At 54.4% G+C, this 16,807-nt stretch overlaps 2 protein-coding genes across 2 annotated transcripts in view; both read left to right on the top strand.

Annotated features, from left to right (window-relative positions):
- PER2 (period circadian regulator 2) overlaps positions 1-2,634 on the top strand; it is a 48,041-nt gene extending 45,407 nt beyond the window's left edge. Inside the window, exon 23 of the mRNA XM_026446883.1 lies at positions 2,182-2,634. Within this exon, the coding sequence (XP_026302668.1) occupies positions 2,182-2,331 (150 nt within the window). The 3' untranslated portion in view covers positions 2,332-2,634. The remainder of the gene's footprint in view (positions 1-2,181) is intronic.
- Positions 2,635-8,801: 6,167 nt separating this feature from the next.
- HES6 (hes family bHLH transcription factor 6) lies at positions 8,802-10,670 on the top strand. The gene is made up of 4 exons (XM_023228786.1): positions 8,802-9,109; positions 9,187-9,273; positions 9,366-9,447; positions 9,684-10,670. The coding sequence occupies exons 1-4, from the start codon at positions 8,837-8,839 to the stop codon at positions 10,106-10,108; spliced, it is 867 nt and encodes a 288-aa protein (XP_023084554.1). The 5' UTR covers positions 8,802-8,836; the 3' UTR covers positions 10,109-10,670.
- Positions 10,671-16,807: the final 6,137 nt, after the last annotated feature.

Here is a 16,807-nt window from a genome sequence, read left to right as displayed (position 1 = left end):
TCAAAAAAAAAAAAAAAAAAAAAAAACTTCTAAGATTAAAGGTTTATTTTTATAAGGCACAACAACACAGAAAGTTATCTGAAGCACAAGGTCTGCTTCAGATAACTTTCTTCCAGTGGCTTTTCAACATTGTTTCCAAAAAGGTTGAAAAATCTAATCTCAGTCACTTGCTGAAATCTGTGTTTTCTTTCTTTCAATTCTGTTTTTGATTTTACAAAAAGACCTCTCCTATCGCAAACCCTCAGTGTCCATGGAGAGGGCTAAATAGTGGTGGGAAATCCAGTTCCTGCTGGCCTGCTCTCCAGGCACATGTCCTTCCAGCGGCCCATGGCACACCAGCCCCACTCTCCTGCTCTCTGCCAACCCCTCCCCCACACGCACCATGGAAGCTGCTCTTGTCAAGGTCTCAAGTTCTCCAGCAGCCAAACACAGTGTCACTTTCACAGTCCTCGTCCCAGGGACCATTGGCAGCAGTGAGCGGCTCTCTCCAGGGAGCTCTTGCTGCCCTTGGCCTCCAGGCCCTGTGCTCTTCAGGCTGTCCCTCTGACCTCTTGGCCTCCCCACAGGCTCTTCCTCTTCTCTGCACCCTCGGGCTCAGTGTCTGTACCTCTTTTCCCCCGGCCTGCGCCCTGCAAGCCCTGGAGGCATCCCAGGCTCTACTCTCAGGCCCCAGCCAGCTGGTTAGCAAATTGTCTGGGTTCAGCCTTGAAGGTAGATAGAAGCCCATCACTTAGTGCCTTCAGCATCACCGCACAGGTCCAAGCCATGAGGATGCTTCCATGGCATGAGCCCTGCATGTCAGAGTGGCCTTGAAGCTGCACTCACTGCTCCCCATGTCACCTCAGTCAGAATCTGTGCCCCACAGTTCAGATCCCTGCTGGCACTGTGCCACCTCAATCAGAATAAATGGTTGCAAAGTCATACACATCTGACAGCCCAGCCACATCTACCTCATCTTCCATTTCTCCTCTCCTTCCCTCTTCTCCAGCTTTACTGGCCCCTTGGCTGTTTCCCGGACTGCCCTGGCAGGCCCCTGCCTCAGGATCTTTGCATGTACCCAGCCCTTTGCTTGGAATCCTTTTTCCTCGGAGACCTGTGGCTCACCCTGGCTGCCTTAGAGTCTGTTTTCCACGCACTGCTGCATTCGTAATCTCTTGCTGCATGGCAGATGGCCCAACACTTAGTGACTTCAACAACAAACGTGTATTCTCTTGCATGGTCTCTTTGGGTCAGGAATTTGAGAGCGGCTTAGCTGGGTACTTCTAGCTCAGGGTTGATGGTAAGATACTGGTGGGGGCTTCTGTCACCTGCCAACTGGAGGACCAGCTTCCAGGAGCCTCACTTGCAGGCCTGTCATGCGCTGCTGGCTCTTGGCAGAGGCCTCAGCTTCTTGCCGTGGGGACCTGTCCGTAGGGCTGCCTGGATGTCCTCACAGTGGCAGGTGACTTCCCCAGAGAGAAAAAGAGGAAGCCAAGGTGTCTTTAGGACCTAGAATCAGAAGTCAGATACTCTGTTAGAGGCAAATGCCTAAGTCCAGCCAAGGGTTAAGGAGAAAGGAATTAGGCCCCACCTTTTGAGGGAGAAGTGGCAGAGTGTGGATGCGTTTCAAAACCATTGTGTCACCTTTTCTGTGGCCTGCTGTGAATGTCCAGTTGAAAATCACAGATGTCCTCCATATACTCTATGCCTCTGGAGCCCTTCCTAGTCATTGTCCCTCTCTGCTACTAAAGTGCCAGCTCCTGGGGCAGGGATTTTGGCCTTTGCTGCCGGCCGCCTCCTGGCTGACACCTGGTCACTTGCCCCTTACTCGGTTTGAATGACTTTTTTTTTTTTTGAGACAGAGTCTCACTTCAGGCTGGAGTGCAGTGGCACGATCTCCGCTCACTGCAAGGTCTGTGTCCCGGGTTCACGCCATTCTCCTGCCTCAGCCTCCCGAGGAGCTGGGACTACAGGCGCCGCCACCACGCCCAGCTAATGAATTTTTTGTATTATTAGTAGAGTCCGGGTTTTACCTTGTTAGCCAGGATGGTCTCTATCTCCTGACTTCGTGATCCGCCCGCCTCGGACTCCCAAAGGGCTGGGATTACAGGCATCAGCCACCGCGCCCGGCCAGTTTGAATGACTTTTGTAACAACTCAGATCTCAAGTTTGTGACTGATTTCACTTTTTTTTTCTTTTAAGGAATGTGTTTACTGTGAAAACAAGGAAAAAGGTAATATTTGCCTGCCATATGAGGAAGGTATTCCTTCTCTGGGACTCAGCGAAGTGTCGGACACCAAAGACGACGACAGTGGATCCCCCATGAATCACAGGATCCAAGAGCAGACGTAACCCCTGCCCCACCTCAGCCCGGCAGCCAGCAAGCTACAACAGGTGGTGCTTGGAAGAGATGAAAGATCTTCATGGCTGTTTCCACTGAAATGGACACATATGCTCATGTTGCTTTTTTTGTTTTAGAAAAAAAAAAAACAGTTTTCTGAAGGGGTGACTTAAAACTGTGGAGAGTAGGGAGGGTTTGGAAAGAAATATGTTTTTTTGTTTGTTTGTTATGTTTTCAAGACAGAGTCTCGCTCTGTCGCCCAGGCTGGAGTGCAGTGGCCGGATCTCAGCTCACTGCAAGCTCCGCCTCCCGGGTTTACGCCATTCTCCCGCCTCAGCCTCCCGAGTAGCTGGGACTACAGGCGCCCGTCACCTCGCCCGGCTAGTTTTTTTGTATTTTTTAGCAGAGATGGGGTTTCACCGTGTTAGCCAGGATGAACTCGATCTCCTGACCTCGTGATCCGCCTGTCTCGGCCTCCCAAAGTGCTGGGATTACAGGCTTGAGCCACAGCGCCCGGCCAAGAAATATGTTTTTATATATAAAATGTATATGTAGAGTTTTGTGGGATGGGAAGAGACTTTAGCTGTTACTTAACTTGAGAAAGACTAAATGCCTCTCCGTGTCAGGGAAGTTGCCTCAGTGCTCCCAGAAGTCCTGTGACTGTGATGAGACCTCTGTCTGCTGCACCAGCTGGGGACTCTGGCTTCCAGAGCTTTCCCAGGGTGTTTGGATCAGATCAAATTTTGTCCTTTCTTGAGGACTGCTTTTTATCTGAATTATCATTTAGTCAAGGTCGATTTTTTTTTTTTTTTTTAACATACCAAGTGGAGATAGCCGCCTCTCCTGGTTTTCTTTCAAAACGTTTCACATTAAATGGTGTGAAGCGTTGTTTGGCAAACCAACAGCTTTGGCTTCTGGTGGTGGTCAATATTTCAATCTGACATAGCTTTTGTTTGTAGTGAACAAAGTTGAAACATTTGCTCTGGACTAAAGAAGCCTAGTGGTTTGTGTGGCCAACTCCATCGGATGAATGCACACGCAGACCCTCTGCCTGTCTCTGCATCGTTCTTGTCTCCTTTTCAGACCACGATGGCCAATGTGGAGATTAAAATATGTCATCAGTCATCTCTTTATGGTGACTTCCCTCTGCAAACCAGGCTGTGACCAACACATGTGGGACCCAGTCCTGTTTGGTCTTCTTCCGTTGGAGCCACCCAGACATCAGCTTCCACCCAGCCAAGCCACATCACATCTCTGGCTGAGAGCAGCCACTGCCACTCAGTCCCACAGCTTGCAACTGTGTCTGTATTTTCAGGGGTGCAGTGAGCTTACCTCTCCCACTAGGTTGGGTGCCCAGCCCTCATTCTTTTCATGAGCCCGACCTCTCTCGGAGCAGCTTTAGGTCTCTGCCAGTGTCCCCAGCACTTTTAAGTCATTTGGACACTTGGGGAAAAGTGAGGCCAGTCTGCCCAACTTTTTACAAAACCTCATTTTGCATTGTATATTCCAAAGATGGTTTGGAAAATTTAATATTCATCCCTGGTGGGAATTCACAGTTATCACTGAAGAACAGTTGACTTAAAATTGGACCAATACTATGAGGCTTAAAAGGGACCAGGGTTTTTTTTTTCTTTTTTTTTCTTTTTTTGAGATGGAGTTTCTCTCTTGTTGCCCAGGCCAGAGTGCAGTGGCACCATCTCGGCTCACTGCAACCTCTGCCGCCCAGGTTCAAGTGATTCTTCTGCCTCAGCCTCCTGAGTAGCTGGGACTACAGGCACCCGCCACCACGCCCAGCTAATTTTTTGTATTTTTAGTAGAGACAGGGTTTCGCCATGTTGGCCTGGCTGGTCTCGAACTCCTGACCTCAAGTGATCCACCCACCTCGGCCTCCCAAAGTGCTGGGATTACAGGCGTGAGCCACTATGCCCGACCTGGACCAGGGTTTTCTGTTTTTTGATGGAAATGAAATCTCTTTGTAATCTACTAGGTTTTCATAGTAAAACCATCTTATGCCTAAATATTAAACCTATTTTTCATAAACACAAGAACACTTTAATTTTTCATTAATTTACAAAGTAACATGACCTGCCTATGCCTACGATAAGGTAGCAGTCTGCATTCTTATGGCAATTAGCTGTTACAAACTGCTTCTTGCCTCTAAAGTCAGATCATGAAGGGATAGGTATTCATCTAAGGTTACATGTATGTTACTGAAACACGAAACTGCCAAAATCTGACTCTGCTGTTACGAATGTTTACCATCAGCATTATTTTGTTATTTAATATATGCTCATTGATTGTAGCTTCAGTGCGTGCCAAGCAGTTGACTTAATAGGATCATCTTGTGAATTTGTTTACATGATGCCAAGCATCAAGTCATGTTTTCTTTAGTGTGTGTGCTTATACAGGTGTTAAACACTTTTTCTCTATTTTAAACTGAGCCTTCTTTTTAATATATTCCTAAAAAGATATGTAAATAAGCTCTCAGAGTTTGTGTGATGATTTGTTGAGCCTTGCTGGACAAGTGGTTTGTTCGTGTGCAAACCAGACTTTCTCTACCCAGTGCAATAGATTTGTTTGACTGCTTGTGTCTTTTTATGACCTGTTTGCCTTTTAGAAAATTGGTAAATAAAGCAAGTATATTTTTATTTTTACTTGTATGTATTTTTCACATAGCACAGAAGAAAACCTGAATAGAGATCAAAGATTATTTTTAAAAAATTGTTTTTAAAGGAACTCCAGAAATTCTGCATTAAAGAATCTTACATCCCAAAGGCCACCTCGCGGTCAGCTCCCTTACAGCATTTGATTGTTGCTGGCTCCCTTTCTTCCTGTGTGTGTCACACACACACCCTCCTTCAGGCTGCAGGAATGAACTTTGTGTAATGCAAAACTAATTGTGTTATGACCCACAGTCTTCACTTTCAATTGGAGGGGTGCAGCTGTTTGGCTCAGCTCCAGACTGCCCCCAGCTCTGCCTCCACGCACCTCTCTCTTCCTGCATCGCTGCCCTGGGTTACCTGGCCTTTCCAGGCTGGCTGCCTGTCTTCGGGTCATCAGGCTAGGTAGGGTTAAAGGTGGGGCAGTCAGGAGGCTCCACCAGAAAGGTCACATGTATCCATTGTGAATGATATGGGCAGGGCAGCATAGTCCCCTGACCCCAGCCCTTCTCTCACAGTGATGAATGAAGCCTTGTGAGGCCAAAACTGGAAGCCCTAAGAGTTGCTCGCCACCCCTCCCACTCTTCAAACCATGACCCTGGGGGTGGAAACAGCTGAATAGATCCTGAACCCAATGCCCCGCCTCCGAGGAGCTCCCTGAGCAGAAGGGAGGGGCTGTCCTCTGCCTGCTAGCCTGGCTTCCTAACCCCAAGCGCTGATGGGATAAAAAGCAAAGTCCTCCTAGCAAGCACAGAGGCCTCTGCAAACTGCCCTAAATGGCCAGATACGGTGGTTTCACTGAACCTCTGAGTGCTTTTGGGAGACTCTTAATTATATTTTTATTTACCATATAACCCCAAGGGTTTTATTTCCAAATTAAATGGAGATTCTGAGTCTCCTGGGCAGATTGCCCACAAGGGGCCTGGACAGTCTACAGGCCACAGTTGCCTTTGTTCCCCCCAGGGATTTATGGCCTGCCACCCCCACTGCTAACCGGTCCCCCGCAGCAACCACCACCCTGCCCAGCCTCTGCTGGCCTCTGTTCCTGGCTCTAGGGAGATCAAAGGGCTCAAATGCTCAGGAAGTCCATAGTCAGACAAACTTTGAAGGCAGGACTGGCCCAAGGGACAAACGGCAGGAAGTGTTGGCTAGGGGAGGCTGCTGTGAAGGAGGGAGGGAGGGCTTGGTGACCCCAAGATAGGCCAGGCTTCTGGGACAAAAAGGCCATGCCAGCAGGCCAGTGCACTGCTAAAGGGAATTGAAGTTCACCTTGCAGAGGGGACCTTGGGCAACTTCCAGTCCAACCAAGAAGGATTTTGCTGATGTACAGCCTTCTGTATTCTCCTTCCCTCAACCCCCACCCACTCCACTGTCAAGACAAGTCTTTTGAGGTCCCTAGTCCTCCCTTTAGCCTCCTCTCTCATAACTCCTATCACCTGTCTTTTGTTTTTACAAGGTCAACTTCATATCATGTCCCATAACCATAAACAATCCTTCCTTGCCTTCTGTATAGATTAATTCTAAACGTTAAAACCCTATGAACAGTGTTAGTTGTGGCTGTGAAAACTGTTGTCTCCTGAGCCAAGTAATGTGCTAAGATTACATTTCTTTTCTTGGGAAGCTTTTTGTTTTCCCTAGAGTTCCTAGTTGCTTTTCTGTTTTTTTTTTTTTTTTTTTGCTTGCACTATTTTCCCTTATCACGTCCTCCTTGCCCCTGAAATCCAGTTCCCCATCCAATCAAGTGTTCAATCAGGCTTTACCCAAAGTCCTCTTTTGGGGGCCTGATCATCCTGTTGCGATATAAATTGCCTAACATAAAGCAGATGTTTTAGGATGCTCTCATCCTAAAACATCTACTTGGCCTTGTTCATTTGGATAATGAGAGGAGTGTAAATCAGTTTGCAAACTTGGGAGTACAAGAAATATCACTGAGTTTATTTTTCCCTATCACAGTTTCTCAAAGTAGTGGAAATGTCATTGTAGTCACTTGGGGGAGTGGGCGTTCTCCTTCCCTGGGGTGATGTCTCAGTGGTGAAGGAGAGTGAAGTCACAGGCCAATAATCTACTTCCTTGGGATTCACCACTCCAGCCCCATCCTGCCAGCCCCACTACTGGGCAGGTGGGGAGTGTGTGAAGTAAAGGGGTAGTTTCACACCCAGGTGAGTGATGCTGGGCTGGGGGAAATCTCAGGACCCTGCTCACCGAGCAACCAAGAGCCAGAGCAGGGACAGTTGGGAGTGGGCAGGAGGGGGTCCCAGGTAATTACAGAGGTCAGTGAGGTGACTTAGGTGACTTTGGGAGCCTTCAAACCTCTCACCAAACTCACCCAGCGGGAAGCCTGCGGGGTCCCTCTGGTGGAGAGGCAGAAGTCAAGGGGCCATGGGAGGCCTGTCAGACCTCTCTAGGGGCAGTGGGGCGGTAGGTCTGCAGCCTAGCCCTGTGGCTGCGCTCCGCTGCTGGGGTCCCCTGATGTTCCCCTCCCACGCGGCCAGCCCATCCTGCCAGGGACACCCCTCACCTTCCCCACCTAGCAGCGCTTCTGTGAGGCCAGGCTCTGCTGGGGGTGCGGGGAGGTGGACAGGGGGTCCTAGGTCAGACTGTGCCCTTGTCCAGGGACGCTCATAGCCTGGAGGGGCTCAGAACAGACCCTGACGATCCCAGCACGGGTGAGTAGTGGGGACTGAGGAAGGCAGGTGCTGTGCAGGGCAGGCTGGTGGTCGGCTGGCTGGGGACCGAGAAGGCGTCTCCGCGTTCCGGCTCCTCCACGCAGCGTCTGGACTGACGTCGTGGCAGGAGCCCGGCCGGGGTCCCCGGGGCGTTGCCCTAGGGCGCGGCCCCACTGCCCACGCACCCCGCCCGCGGCTAGGAGGGACCCGGCAGATGGGCGGCCCGCCGCGATGTGGGGGTCGCGGGCGTCTGGTCGGGACAAGCGCCCGCCGCCTGCCCGCGGGACAAAGCGCGCGAGACAAAGGCGCGGCCAACACCTGTCGCTCTTGGCGCGGCCGCCGCTTTTCTCCGCCGAAGCGGTCGCAGCTGCCAACTGTCACAGGCATCAAGTTACGGGGACCAGACGGCAGCTTCGGCGGGTCTGCGGGGGGGGGGCGGAGGACGAGGAGGGGAGGGGGGAGGCGGGCGGGGTGCAGGGGAAGGGAGGGCGGGGCCCCGGGGGGACCAACGGGGACTGGGGGAGATGGGGGGGCTCAGAGGGGGACGCGGGTAGTGACCCGGAGAGCAGAGCCCAGGGGGACAGCGGCGCGGCGGGAGCACGGGGGACCCCGCCCCACTAGGACTCCAGTGCTGGCGGAGGGCGGCGTCGGGGGTCCGGCCCGGCGTCTGGACGAGTCCGGAAGAAGCTCACGAGCCGCCCCGCCACGGCTGCCCAGTGGACCCTGCCTCCCCCGGACTTGGCAGCCACCCCAGCCGGGACCTGAGACCCCTCTAGGTCCGGAGACCAGGGACTTGGCTGTGGCTCTGCACCCCAGGGAAGCAGCTCCTGGGGCCCGCGGCCCGAGCGCTCAGCTCTGGAGGCGCCATCGGTGAAGGAGGGAAATGAATGAATGAATGAGTGGACGGACGGACGGACGGGTGGACGCCTGCTCGCACGCGCGGCAGATCAGTGGTCCTAGAGCAGCAGACGGAGAGAAACAAGCGCAGGCAGGGCCGCAGCTCCCCGGGGTCGCTGCCCCGGTGCCGCCCCTGCGGGGGTCTCGGGAAGGCCGGGCTGGGGGCCCCGCCTAGCTCAGCCAGCTGCCGCCCGTCAGAGCCGCGGGGCCGCACAAAGCGCGCTGCCCCGATTGGCTGCAGCGCGCCTCGCGGTCGGCGGCCCCGGGCCCGCGCGGCCAATCGGCGCATTGAGATGCAAATAAGCGACTATAAAAGGGGCGGGGCCGTGGCGGGCCGGAAGCCGCGAGGAGCGCGGACTGCCGGGCTGCTGCTGGCGGCTGCGGGGCAGGGTAGACGCCGGCGCTCCGGTCCCCGCCGCCCTCCGTCCCCGCTGCTCCCAGTCCCCGCCGCTCCCAGTCCCCGCCGCGCCCCCAGCGGAGCGGGCATGGCGCCACCCGCGGCGCCTGGCCGGGACCGTGTGGGCCGTGAGGATGAGGACGGCTGGGAGACGCGGGGGGACCGCAAGGTGCGGGCCGGGGCCGTGGGCGAGCAAGCGGGCGGGAGGCCGTGCGGGACCGGGACTCAGTGCCCCTCTCCCCGCAGGCCCGGAAGCCCCTGGTGGAGAAGAAGCGGCGCGCGCGGATCAACGAGAGCCTGCAGGAGCTGCGGCTGCTGCTGGCGGGCGCCGAGGTGCGGCGGCCGGGCAGGCGCCGTGGGGCTGCGGGGCGGGCGGGCGGGTCCGGGAGCGTGCAGCCGGCTCACCGCCCTTCCCGCCCGTGCAGGTGCAGGCCAAGCTGGAGAACGCCGAGGTGTTGGAGCTGACGGTGCGACGGGTCCAGGGTGTGCTGCGGGGCCGGGCGCGCGGTGAGTGGCGGCGGGGCGGGCGGGGGCGCCGGCCGCGGGCGCCTGCAACCCCCGCCAGACGGAGGACTTCCCTCCGGGCGCCCCTGTCCTGTTGGCGGCGTAGGGCTCCCCCCGGAGCAGGGTGCGCCCCCGCGTCTCCTGGGTGAGCAGCGTCCCCGCGGGCCGGGTGGGCTGGGCCACGCAGTCGCCGCTCACCGCGCGGGACGCGGCTCTCTCCCTCCCACTCTCGGGCCCAGAGCGCGAGCAGCTGCAGGCGGAAGCGAGCGAGCGCTTCGCTGCCGGCTACATCCAGTGCATGCACGAGGTGCACACGTTCGTGTCCACGTGCCAGGCCATCGACGCCACCGTCGCTGCCGAGCTCCTGAACCATCTGCTCGAGTCCATGCCGCTGCGTGAGGGCAGCAGCTTCCAGGATCTGCTGGGGGACGCCCTGGCGGGGACACCTGGAGCCCCTGGGCGGAGTGGCTGGCCTGCGGGAGGGGCTCCGGGATCCCCGATACCCAGCCTCCCTGGTCCCGGGGACGACCTGTGCTCTGACCTGGAGGAGGCCCCTGAGGCTGAACTGAGTCGGGCTCCTGCTGAGGGGTCTGACTTGGCGCCCACAGCCCTGGGCAGCCTGACCGCAGCCCAAATTGCCCAGAGTGTCTGGAGGCCTTGGTGACCAATGCCAGCCAGAGTCCTGCAGGGGTGGGCCCGGCCCTGCCTGGATCTCCTCCCTCCTCCCAGGGGTTCAGATGTGGTGGGGTAGGGCGCCTTGGAAGTCTCCCAGGTCCTCCCTCCCTCCTTCTGTGGACGGCCTGCAGGGCAGCCCCTGGTGACCAGCCCAGTCAGGCCCCAGCCCCGTTTCTTAAGAAACTTTTAGGGACCCTGCAGCTCTGGGGTGGGTAGAGGGAGGGAGCTACAGGCAGGAGGAAGAATCTTGTAGAGCTACCAGCGTTGTCCCAGGTTCACCCGCCCAGCCTTCACCAGCCCTGTACCGGCTCTGGGGGCAGAGGTGGCAGGAATGGTGCTGGGCACTAGTGTTCCAGGCAGCCTTGGGCTAAACAAAAGCTTGAACTTGCCACTTCAGCGGGGAGACGAGAGGCAGGTGCACTCTGCAGCACTGCCCAGAGCTGTGAGGCTCTGTACATCTTGTTTGTAGCACACTTGAGTTTGTGCATTCCATTGACATCAAATGTGACAATTTTACTAAATAAAGAATTTTTGAGTGAGTTACCCTTGAAGTATTGTTGAGTGATATGTCATTAATGTGTCAGATGTGTAAATGCTAAACTAAGCACATTTCCCCTGCATCTGAGGCTGGTGAATATCCTTTAAAACCTCACCCTTTCTCAGCGGAGCGAGCGGTGTGATGGTGGTGGGGATGCACCCCGTGGCTGTCTCTGCAGCAGGCAGTGCTTCTGCCCCCGATGCTAGGCAGGTCCTCAGGCCCAGCCTGTTCTTGGGCATTGTGTGTGTCCTGGAGAAGGATTTTGTTTGCACGAGGCTTGTCTCCAGGGTAACTCAGCGATAGGGAGATGACCTGTCTCTGTGCCATTTTCTTGTTCATGAGCTTCAGGAATAATTAAATAATGCCTAATTGCTACTCATTTGGCTTGAACGTATCTTTCAAAGACCTGTTTTAGGACCCACAAGCACGACATAGACATCAGTCTACTTGTGTGAGGTTGTCGCTTATCTTGACTGAAGAAGGAGCTTCCCCACTGGTGCCGTTGACTTCAGGGTCAAGGAGACCCACCCAGTTTGTAGCCTGAAATGAAAGTGCCAAGGCCCCAGGGGGCTTGAGCCTTAGGTCCAACTGGGTCCAGGAGGTCAGAACCCTCAGGGATGGAGGGTGGCAGGATGGGCAGCTGGGGTGCAGGAGCCGCTGGGCGAGACCTGCAGATAGCACGTGGCCAGCCGGCTGAAGTCACCACCACAGTTAGCCTAGCCCCATCCTGCTCGACCCCAAAGCAGCAGCTTCTCACTGGGGGTTGGCAGTCCCCAGGCTAGGGCCGAGGTGTGACAACTTAGGATTGACATCGGGGTCTCTTCTCTGGACATGTGCTTTTGCCTTAAGAACACCTTTCCCAGCAGCCCCTTTACAAAAGCCCCCAAGCAGGTCCTGGCCACCAGGGGCGTTTCAAAGTTTGGGGTTCGTTCTGACTCACCTCAATTCAATCATAGAAGCCACTGGGCTATAACCAGATGCAGCTTTAACTTTATCATCTGGAGCTGAGCTGCTGGGGCAGTGAGGAGCCAGCGCCCCACTCGAGCAATGGAAGTATCATTCCTGCGATTATTTTTATTGCCTCAGACAGACTGATGTAGGATGTGCTCACAGGAACACGGATGGGTCACGGGCCATCCTGAAAGCCCTGGCTCCCAATACCACCCAGAGGCCGTGCCAATGAGCTCTTGTGCCATTCAGGGAGCATCAGCCACGGACTGCTTCAAAGGAACAAATTTCACCTCTGAAATCCACTCATCACACCTTCCCAGAGGCCCTAGGAGGGGGTCAAGGGGAAGCCCAGGAGGCAAGGTGCGGGAGGCTGACCTGGAGTAAAAGAGTCGCTAGGACCAGGGTCAGAAGCCACTAACCCAGAACTCTGGCCCTGTGCCCCTCCAGCCCTGAAGTCAGCTTCACAGTAATCCTCAAGTGCAGCTTCTTTTGGAAATGTAAACTGGCTCCCACACCAGTGACCACTGTTGGTCTCCTGGGGCTGAGAGCTGCTCTTGCCTGTGGGGCGGCCTGGGGCCACCAGCTTCCCAGGCAACTGGTTGTTTCACACCAGCTCCTCTCTCCCAGAGCCCCCAGGCTCCCCACAAGCCATTCTCTGAGGGCTGTCTCCTTCCCACCCAGATCCCTTCTCTGAGGGCTGTCTCCTTCCCATCCAAATCCCTGACCCACTGTATTAGTTTTCTATGTCTGCCAAAGCCAATGACTACACTCTTGGTGGCTTCAAACACACAGTTATTATCTTGCAGTTCCACGCTTAGAAGTCTGTCAGGATTCACTGGGCTAAGATCAAGGTGTTGGCAGGCAGTGCTGTGTTCCTTCTGCCCTGTCTTCATTCAGGGGCCACCCACATTCCTAGGAAGACGGTCCCTTCCTCCATTCTCAAAGTTCCTTGGAAGCGTTGCATCTCTCTGACCCTTCTTCCGTGGTCACTTCTTCTTCCTTCTACTTTTAAAGATCCTTGTGATAACACCAGCCCCCTCCCCCCGCCCCCGGAGAATCCAGGATAATCTCCCTGTATGAAGGGCTTTAGCTTAATGCTTAATCACATTTGCAAAGTCCCTTTTGCCACGTAAACTGGCATATTTGCAGGTTCTGGGAATTAGGATGTGGTCATGAAGGACATTCTCTGTCTGTGACACCTGCCTGCGCCCTGGCCCAGGCGTTCTGCCTTCCATCGTGAAGCAGTGTGGCACCTGCTTCCCACATGGACATGGTCCCCCATCCCTGCTCACCTGCTCGGGGACTCTGCTCTCCACTGCACCATCAGCGTCTCCTCCCTTCTGGATCATTCTCATTAACCTACAAACAGGCTGTAATATGAATACTTCCACTCGGAAGAACCTCCCTGGATCTGACATACTGTTAGCCTCTGCCTCGTTTCTTTGCTCTCAAGCAAAATTCCTTGAAAGCATCATCTACACTTACTGTCTCCACTTCCACACATCTCCTTCCTCTTCATTCCTTTCCAGTCAAGCTATTGGCCACCCTTCCACTGCAACTGCACAGTCAAAATCTCCAGTGATAAGCGTGCTTCCCAACCCAGTGGGCATGTCTGCACGTCAGCTTCACCTCTCCTGGGTTATGACTCATGCACCTGGAGGCTCCTCCTCCAACCTCAAGGGCACCACACCAGCCTTCCTTCTACCTCATTGGTCATCCTCAGTCCCCTGTACTCAATGCTCCTCCTCCCTGCCGACCTCCAACTGGATGTGTCCTTCCCAAGGCTTTGTCCTCAGTCTTCCCTGCCGCCCCCACACCCAGTGACTCCATTCGGCCCCTTTTGCCAATCCTGTACTCTTGATTCAAAGCCCCTCTCCAGGCGACCGGCTCCTCTCTATCCTCCTGTCCACTCAATAACTGCACTTAGATGTCAGATGGGCTCACACCACCACCAAAACAACAGATCCTTAGCCATCACCACTTCTTGGCACCCCACGGATTGAGCAAAAGAATCTAGACGTCACCCTCAAGTTCACCCTCTTCCTGCCATCCCACTTCCAATCAGTCAAGCCCATGAGCGCTACTTCTTTTTCTATTTTTATTTATTATTATTATTATTATTATTTGAGACGGAGCCTCACTCTGTCGCCCAGGCTGGAGTGCAGTGGCGAGATCTCGGCTCACTGCAACCTCCGCCTCCTGGGTTCAAGCGTTTCTCCTGCCTCAGCCTCCCGAGTAGCTGGCACTACAGGCGCCCGCCACCAAGCCCAGCTAATTTTTTGTATTTTTAGTACACACAGGATTTCACCGTGTTAGCCAGGGTGGTTGCGATGTCCTGACTTCGTGATCTGCCCGCCTGGGCCTCCCAAAGTGCTGGGATTACAGGCGCGAGCCACCGCGCCCGGCCGAGCTCTACTTCTAAGCCCTACCTCCACGTGTCGTCTTTGCCACCGACCGAGTCCAAGGCAGCTGCATTTCTAACCTGGGCCTCCGCAGCAGGCCTCTGACTCCCCTCCCACTCCACGGCCGTCCTGACTGCGACCTTCAAGACTCTGCCCGGCTCAGCACCGCCCTCCCCCCGGGGCTCCTCACTTCCAGCCCTCCCTACGCTCTGCTCGGAACTCAGGCCTCTGCAAGTGACCCGAGAGCCAGGACCCGGACGGTCTCGATCAGCCGGCGCGCCCAGCCCTTGAGCCCTTCCGGGACTGCCCTGAGAGGGCGCTGGGAATCCCCGAGTACCCTGGAGTCAGGTTCGGGGCGGGGCGCCATGCGCTCGGAGGCGCTCGGAACAGCCGAGGCCTTGACCACGCCCCCTCCAGCCCCGCCCTGCCAGAGGCGAGCAGCGGGGCCTCATGGGAGATGTAGTTCCAACTCCTCTACTTAGTGTTTTTTTTTTTTTTAATTTAAATCAGTTTTATTTAAGAATTTCCAACAATGGCAATTCTTATAAAAAGCATCCAAGCACAGGACACAGAACTGCAGCAAACAGCATTCTTATGGGTGATTTGTTTTTCTAAGACCACCAGAGTGGGCACAAAAGAACCAGCGAGTAGGCAAGGCTAAAAGCAAAACTGCAAATTTATTCTTTGGTCATCTAGCTTCAGGGACCGGAGCTGGGGGAAGGGAGTGGGGGTTTCTAATACAGTCCCGACAAGAGTGGGGGCTGAGAAAGCCCGCCCCCGGTGCATCTGCTGGGAGCGACTTTTCTAGGAGTGGAAGGGCAATAGGTGGGGCACGGGCATGTCGCTCCGCAGGTGCCACCAGGTAAATCTTGGTCTCTTCGGATTGACGTCACCTGGTGCATGCCTGATTAATCTGCACCTTCCCGGGCGTCAGCTGCATTCTCACACACACGGGAAGAGTTGGTGGTGAAGAAGAACCCGGAAGTGCACCATCCTGCCTCCGCTAGTCCAAACAGTCCAACCTTTTTTTGATAATAGTGATAAAGGGGCGCCGTGGTCTGTCTGGCTACTTCCTGCTGTTAAGGGGCGTCGTTAAGGTCGGGGCCCATGGTTGGTATTTGGACGTATGGATGAAGAATAAAATAAGGCACAGTATTAGTATAGGAATGAGGAATGAAAGCATTTGTTGGAATATGGGCAAAACCCAGAAGGAAGGTCCTGGCAAGGTTGGGGAGTATGAGATAGTTAAGAAAATTTAGTAAGTTTGAGGCGAGTGGGGGAAAGCCAAACTGATTTCCACTGATTGCTTTCGGTAGGGGCCCTTTTAAGCTGGGAATGAGGAATGAGTGCGCAAAGTAGTTGTTGGCCAGGCAGTAATTAAGGAGTGGAGTTTTTCGTGGAGTGGATGGCTTTCCCCTTACTCCTACTACAGAGATATTGGATGGAAGGCTAAGTCCAGAGAAGGACGGCAAAACAGAATAGGTAGGCTCGCTGTCGATTAAAAAATTGTCTTACCCGCTACCAGGAGAGTTACCTGCGGCTCGGCGAGGGTGATGGGGTCCCGAGTCTCGGCACCTTCAGTTGTCCTCGTCCAGATGTAGGATCCTGGGAAAGGGGGTCACATGGAGACGCAACACCTGTTCTCAGGGTGGGGCAATCAGACTTCCAATGTCCTCCCTGCTGGCAAGCAGGGCAGGGGGTTGCTGGTGGACGAAGGTTAGGACATTCACTGGCCTAATGTCCTGATGCCTTGCACTTATAGCAAGGCTGCGTTGGGGCTCGGGGACCCTGCGGACACCTGTTGGCATAGTGTCCTGCCTTGCCGCACTTATAGCAGGCTCTTTTTGCAGCCTTGGAGTCTGTGGGGTGTGTGCTCTCTGGCCTGGGGTTACGACTGGGCTGTAAAGCCGCTGCTAGGAGCTGAACCTTCTGTTCGAGGCAAGCTTGCCGTCTTCTCTCTGGAGTTTTAGACCTTAAAGGCTAATTTAACTAGGTCTTGTATTGGTATCTGAGGACCATCCTCTACCTTTTGAAGTTTTTTTTTTTTATGAATGTCAGGAGCTGATTGAGAAATGAAATAAGATGCCAAAATGGTGGCCCCTGTGGGGGAGGCCGGATCTAACCGGGTATATTGGGTTAGAACCTCAGTCAGTTTAGGGTAGAGGTTAGGATAACCTGGAGGTCATGCCAAGTTAAGTCATAGGCCTGACAAAGGTGTCTAAATTCCTTTATGTATATGGTAGGATTAGCTGAGAAATCACCTAAACGCTTCTCAATTTTGGAAAGATCGGCCAATGAAAAAGGGACATGTACTCTGACCACCCCCTCCGCCCCAGCCACCTCTCGCAAAGGTGCTAACACTGTAGGAGGGTGTGGGCAGAGATAGGGGACTCAAGACAGCCAGTTGGGGGCCCCGAAGGAGGCATGGGACCGAGTGGATTACTAGTAGATAAGGAGGAGGAAGGAGGAGTCTGGGCAGGAAGGGAGGGGGTGGAGAGAAGGAGGAGTATAGGGACGAGAGCTTAAGGCCCAAAAGCCTTGTACGTAATTAATTTCAGACCACTTGCCTAGCCGCTGGCAGAAATTGCTGAGGTCGATCACACCACAGTGGAAAGGAAAATTAAGCGCTTCCTCCTAAGGTCTTGTTCGAGCTGTAAGGTTTTTAAATTGGCTAGGAGGCACCCTAAGGGGGTGCTCTTTGGAAATTTGGACTGGGGGTTTCCCATTTGTTTCCTCTTTACTTACACAATGGACACAATGGAAATGGAAGTGGATCTCTGCCTGGCTTCAAAGCGTC

This window comes from Piliocolobus tephrosceles, chromosome 11 (genome assembly GCF_002776525.5).
Source record: "Piliocolobus tephrosceles isolate RC106 chromosome 11, ASM277652v3, whole genome shotgun sequence".
Taxonomy (NCBI): Eukaryota; Metazoa; Chordata; class Mammalia; order Primates; family Cercopithecidae; genus Piliocolobus; species Piliocolobus tephrosceles.
This window is presented reverse-complemented; position numbering and strand designations above follow the sequence as displayed.

Excerpts from the sequence above, each read along its gene's own strand:
- HES6 (XM_023228786.1), top strand. The coding sequence starts at position 8,837 with ATGCAAATAAGCGACTATAAAAGGGGCGGGGCCGTGGCGGGCCGGAAG. Across the intron at positions 9,110-9,186 it reads AGACGCGGGGGGACCGCAAG|GCCCGGAAGCCCCTGGTGGA; the intron begins GTGCGGGCCGGG and ends CTCTCCCCGCAG. Across the intron at positions 9,274-9,365 it reads TGCTGCTGGCGGGCGCCGAG|GTGCAGGCCAAGCTGGAGAA; the intron begins GTGCGGCGGCCG and ends CCGCCCGTGCAG.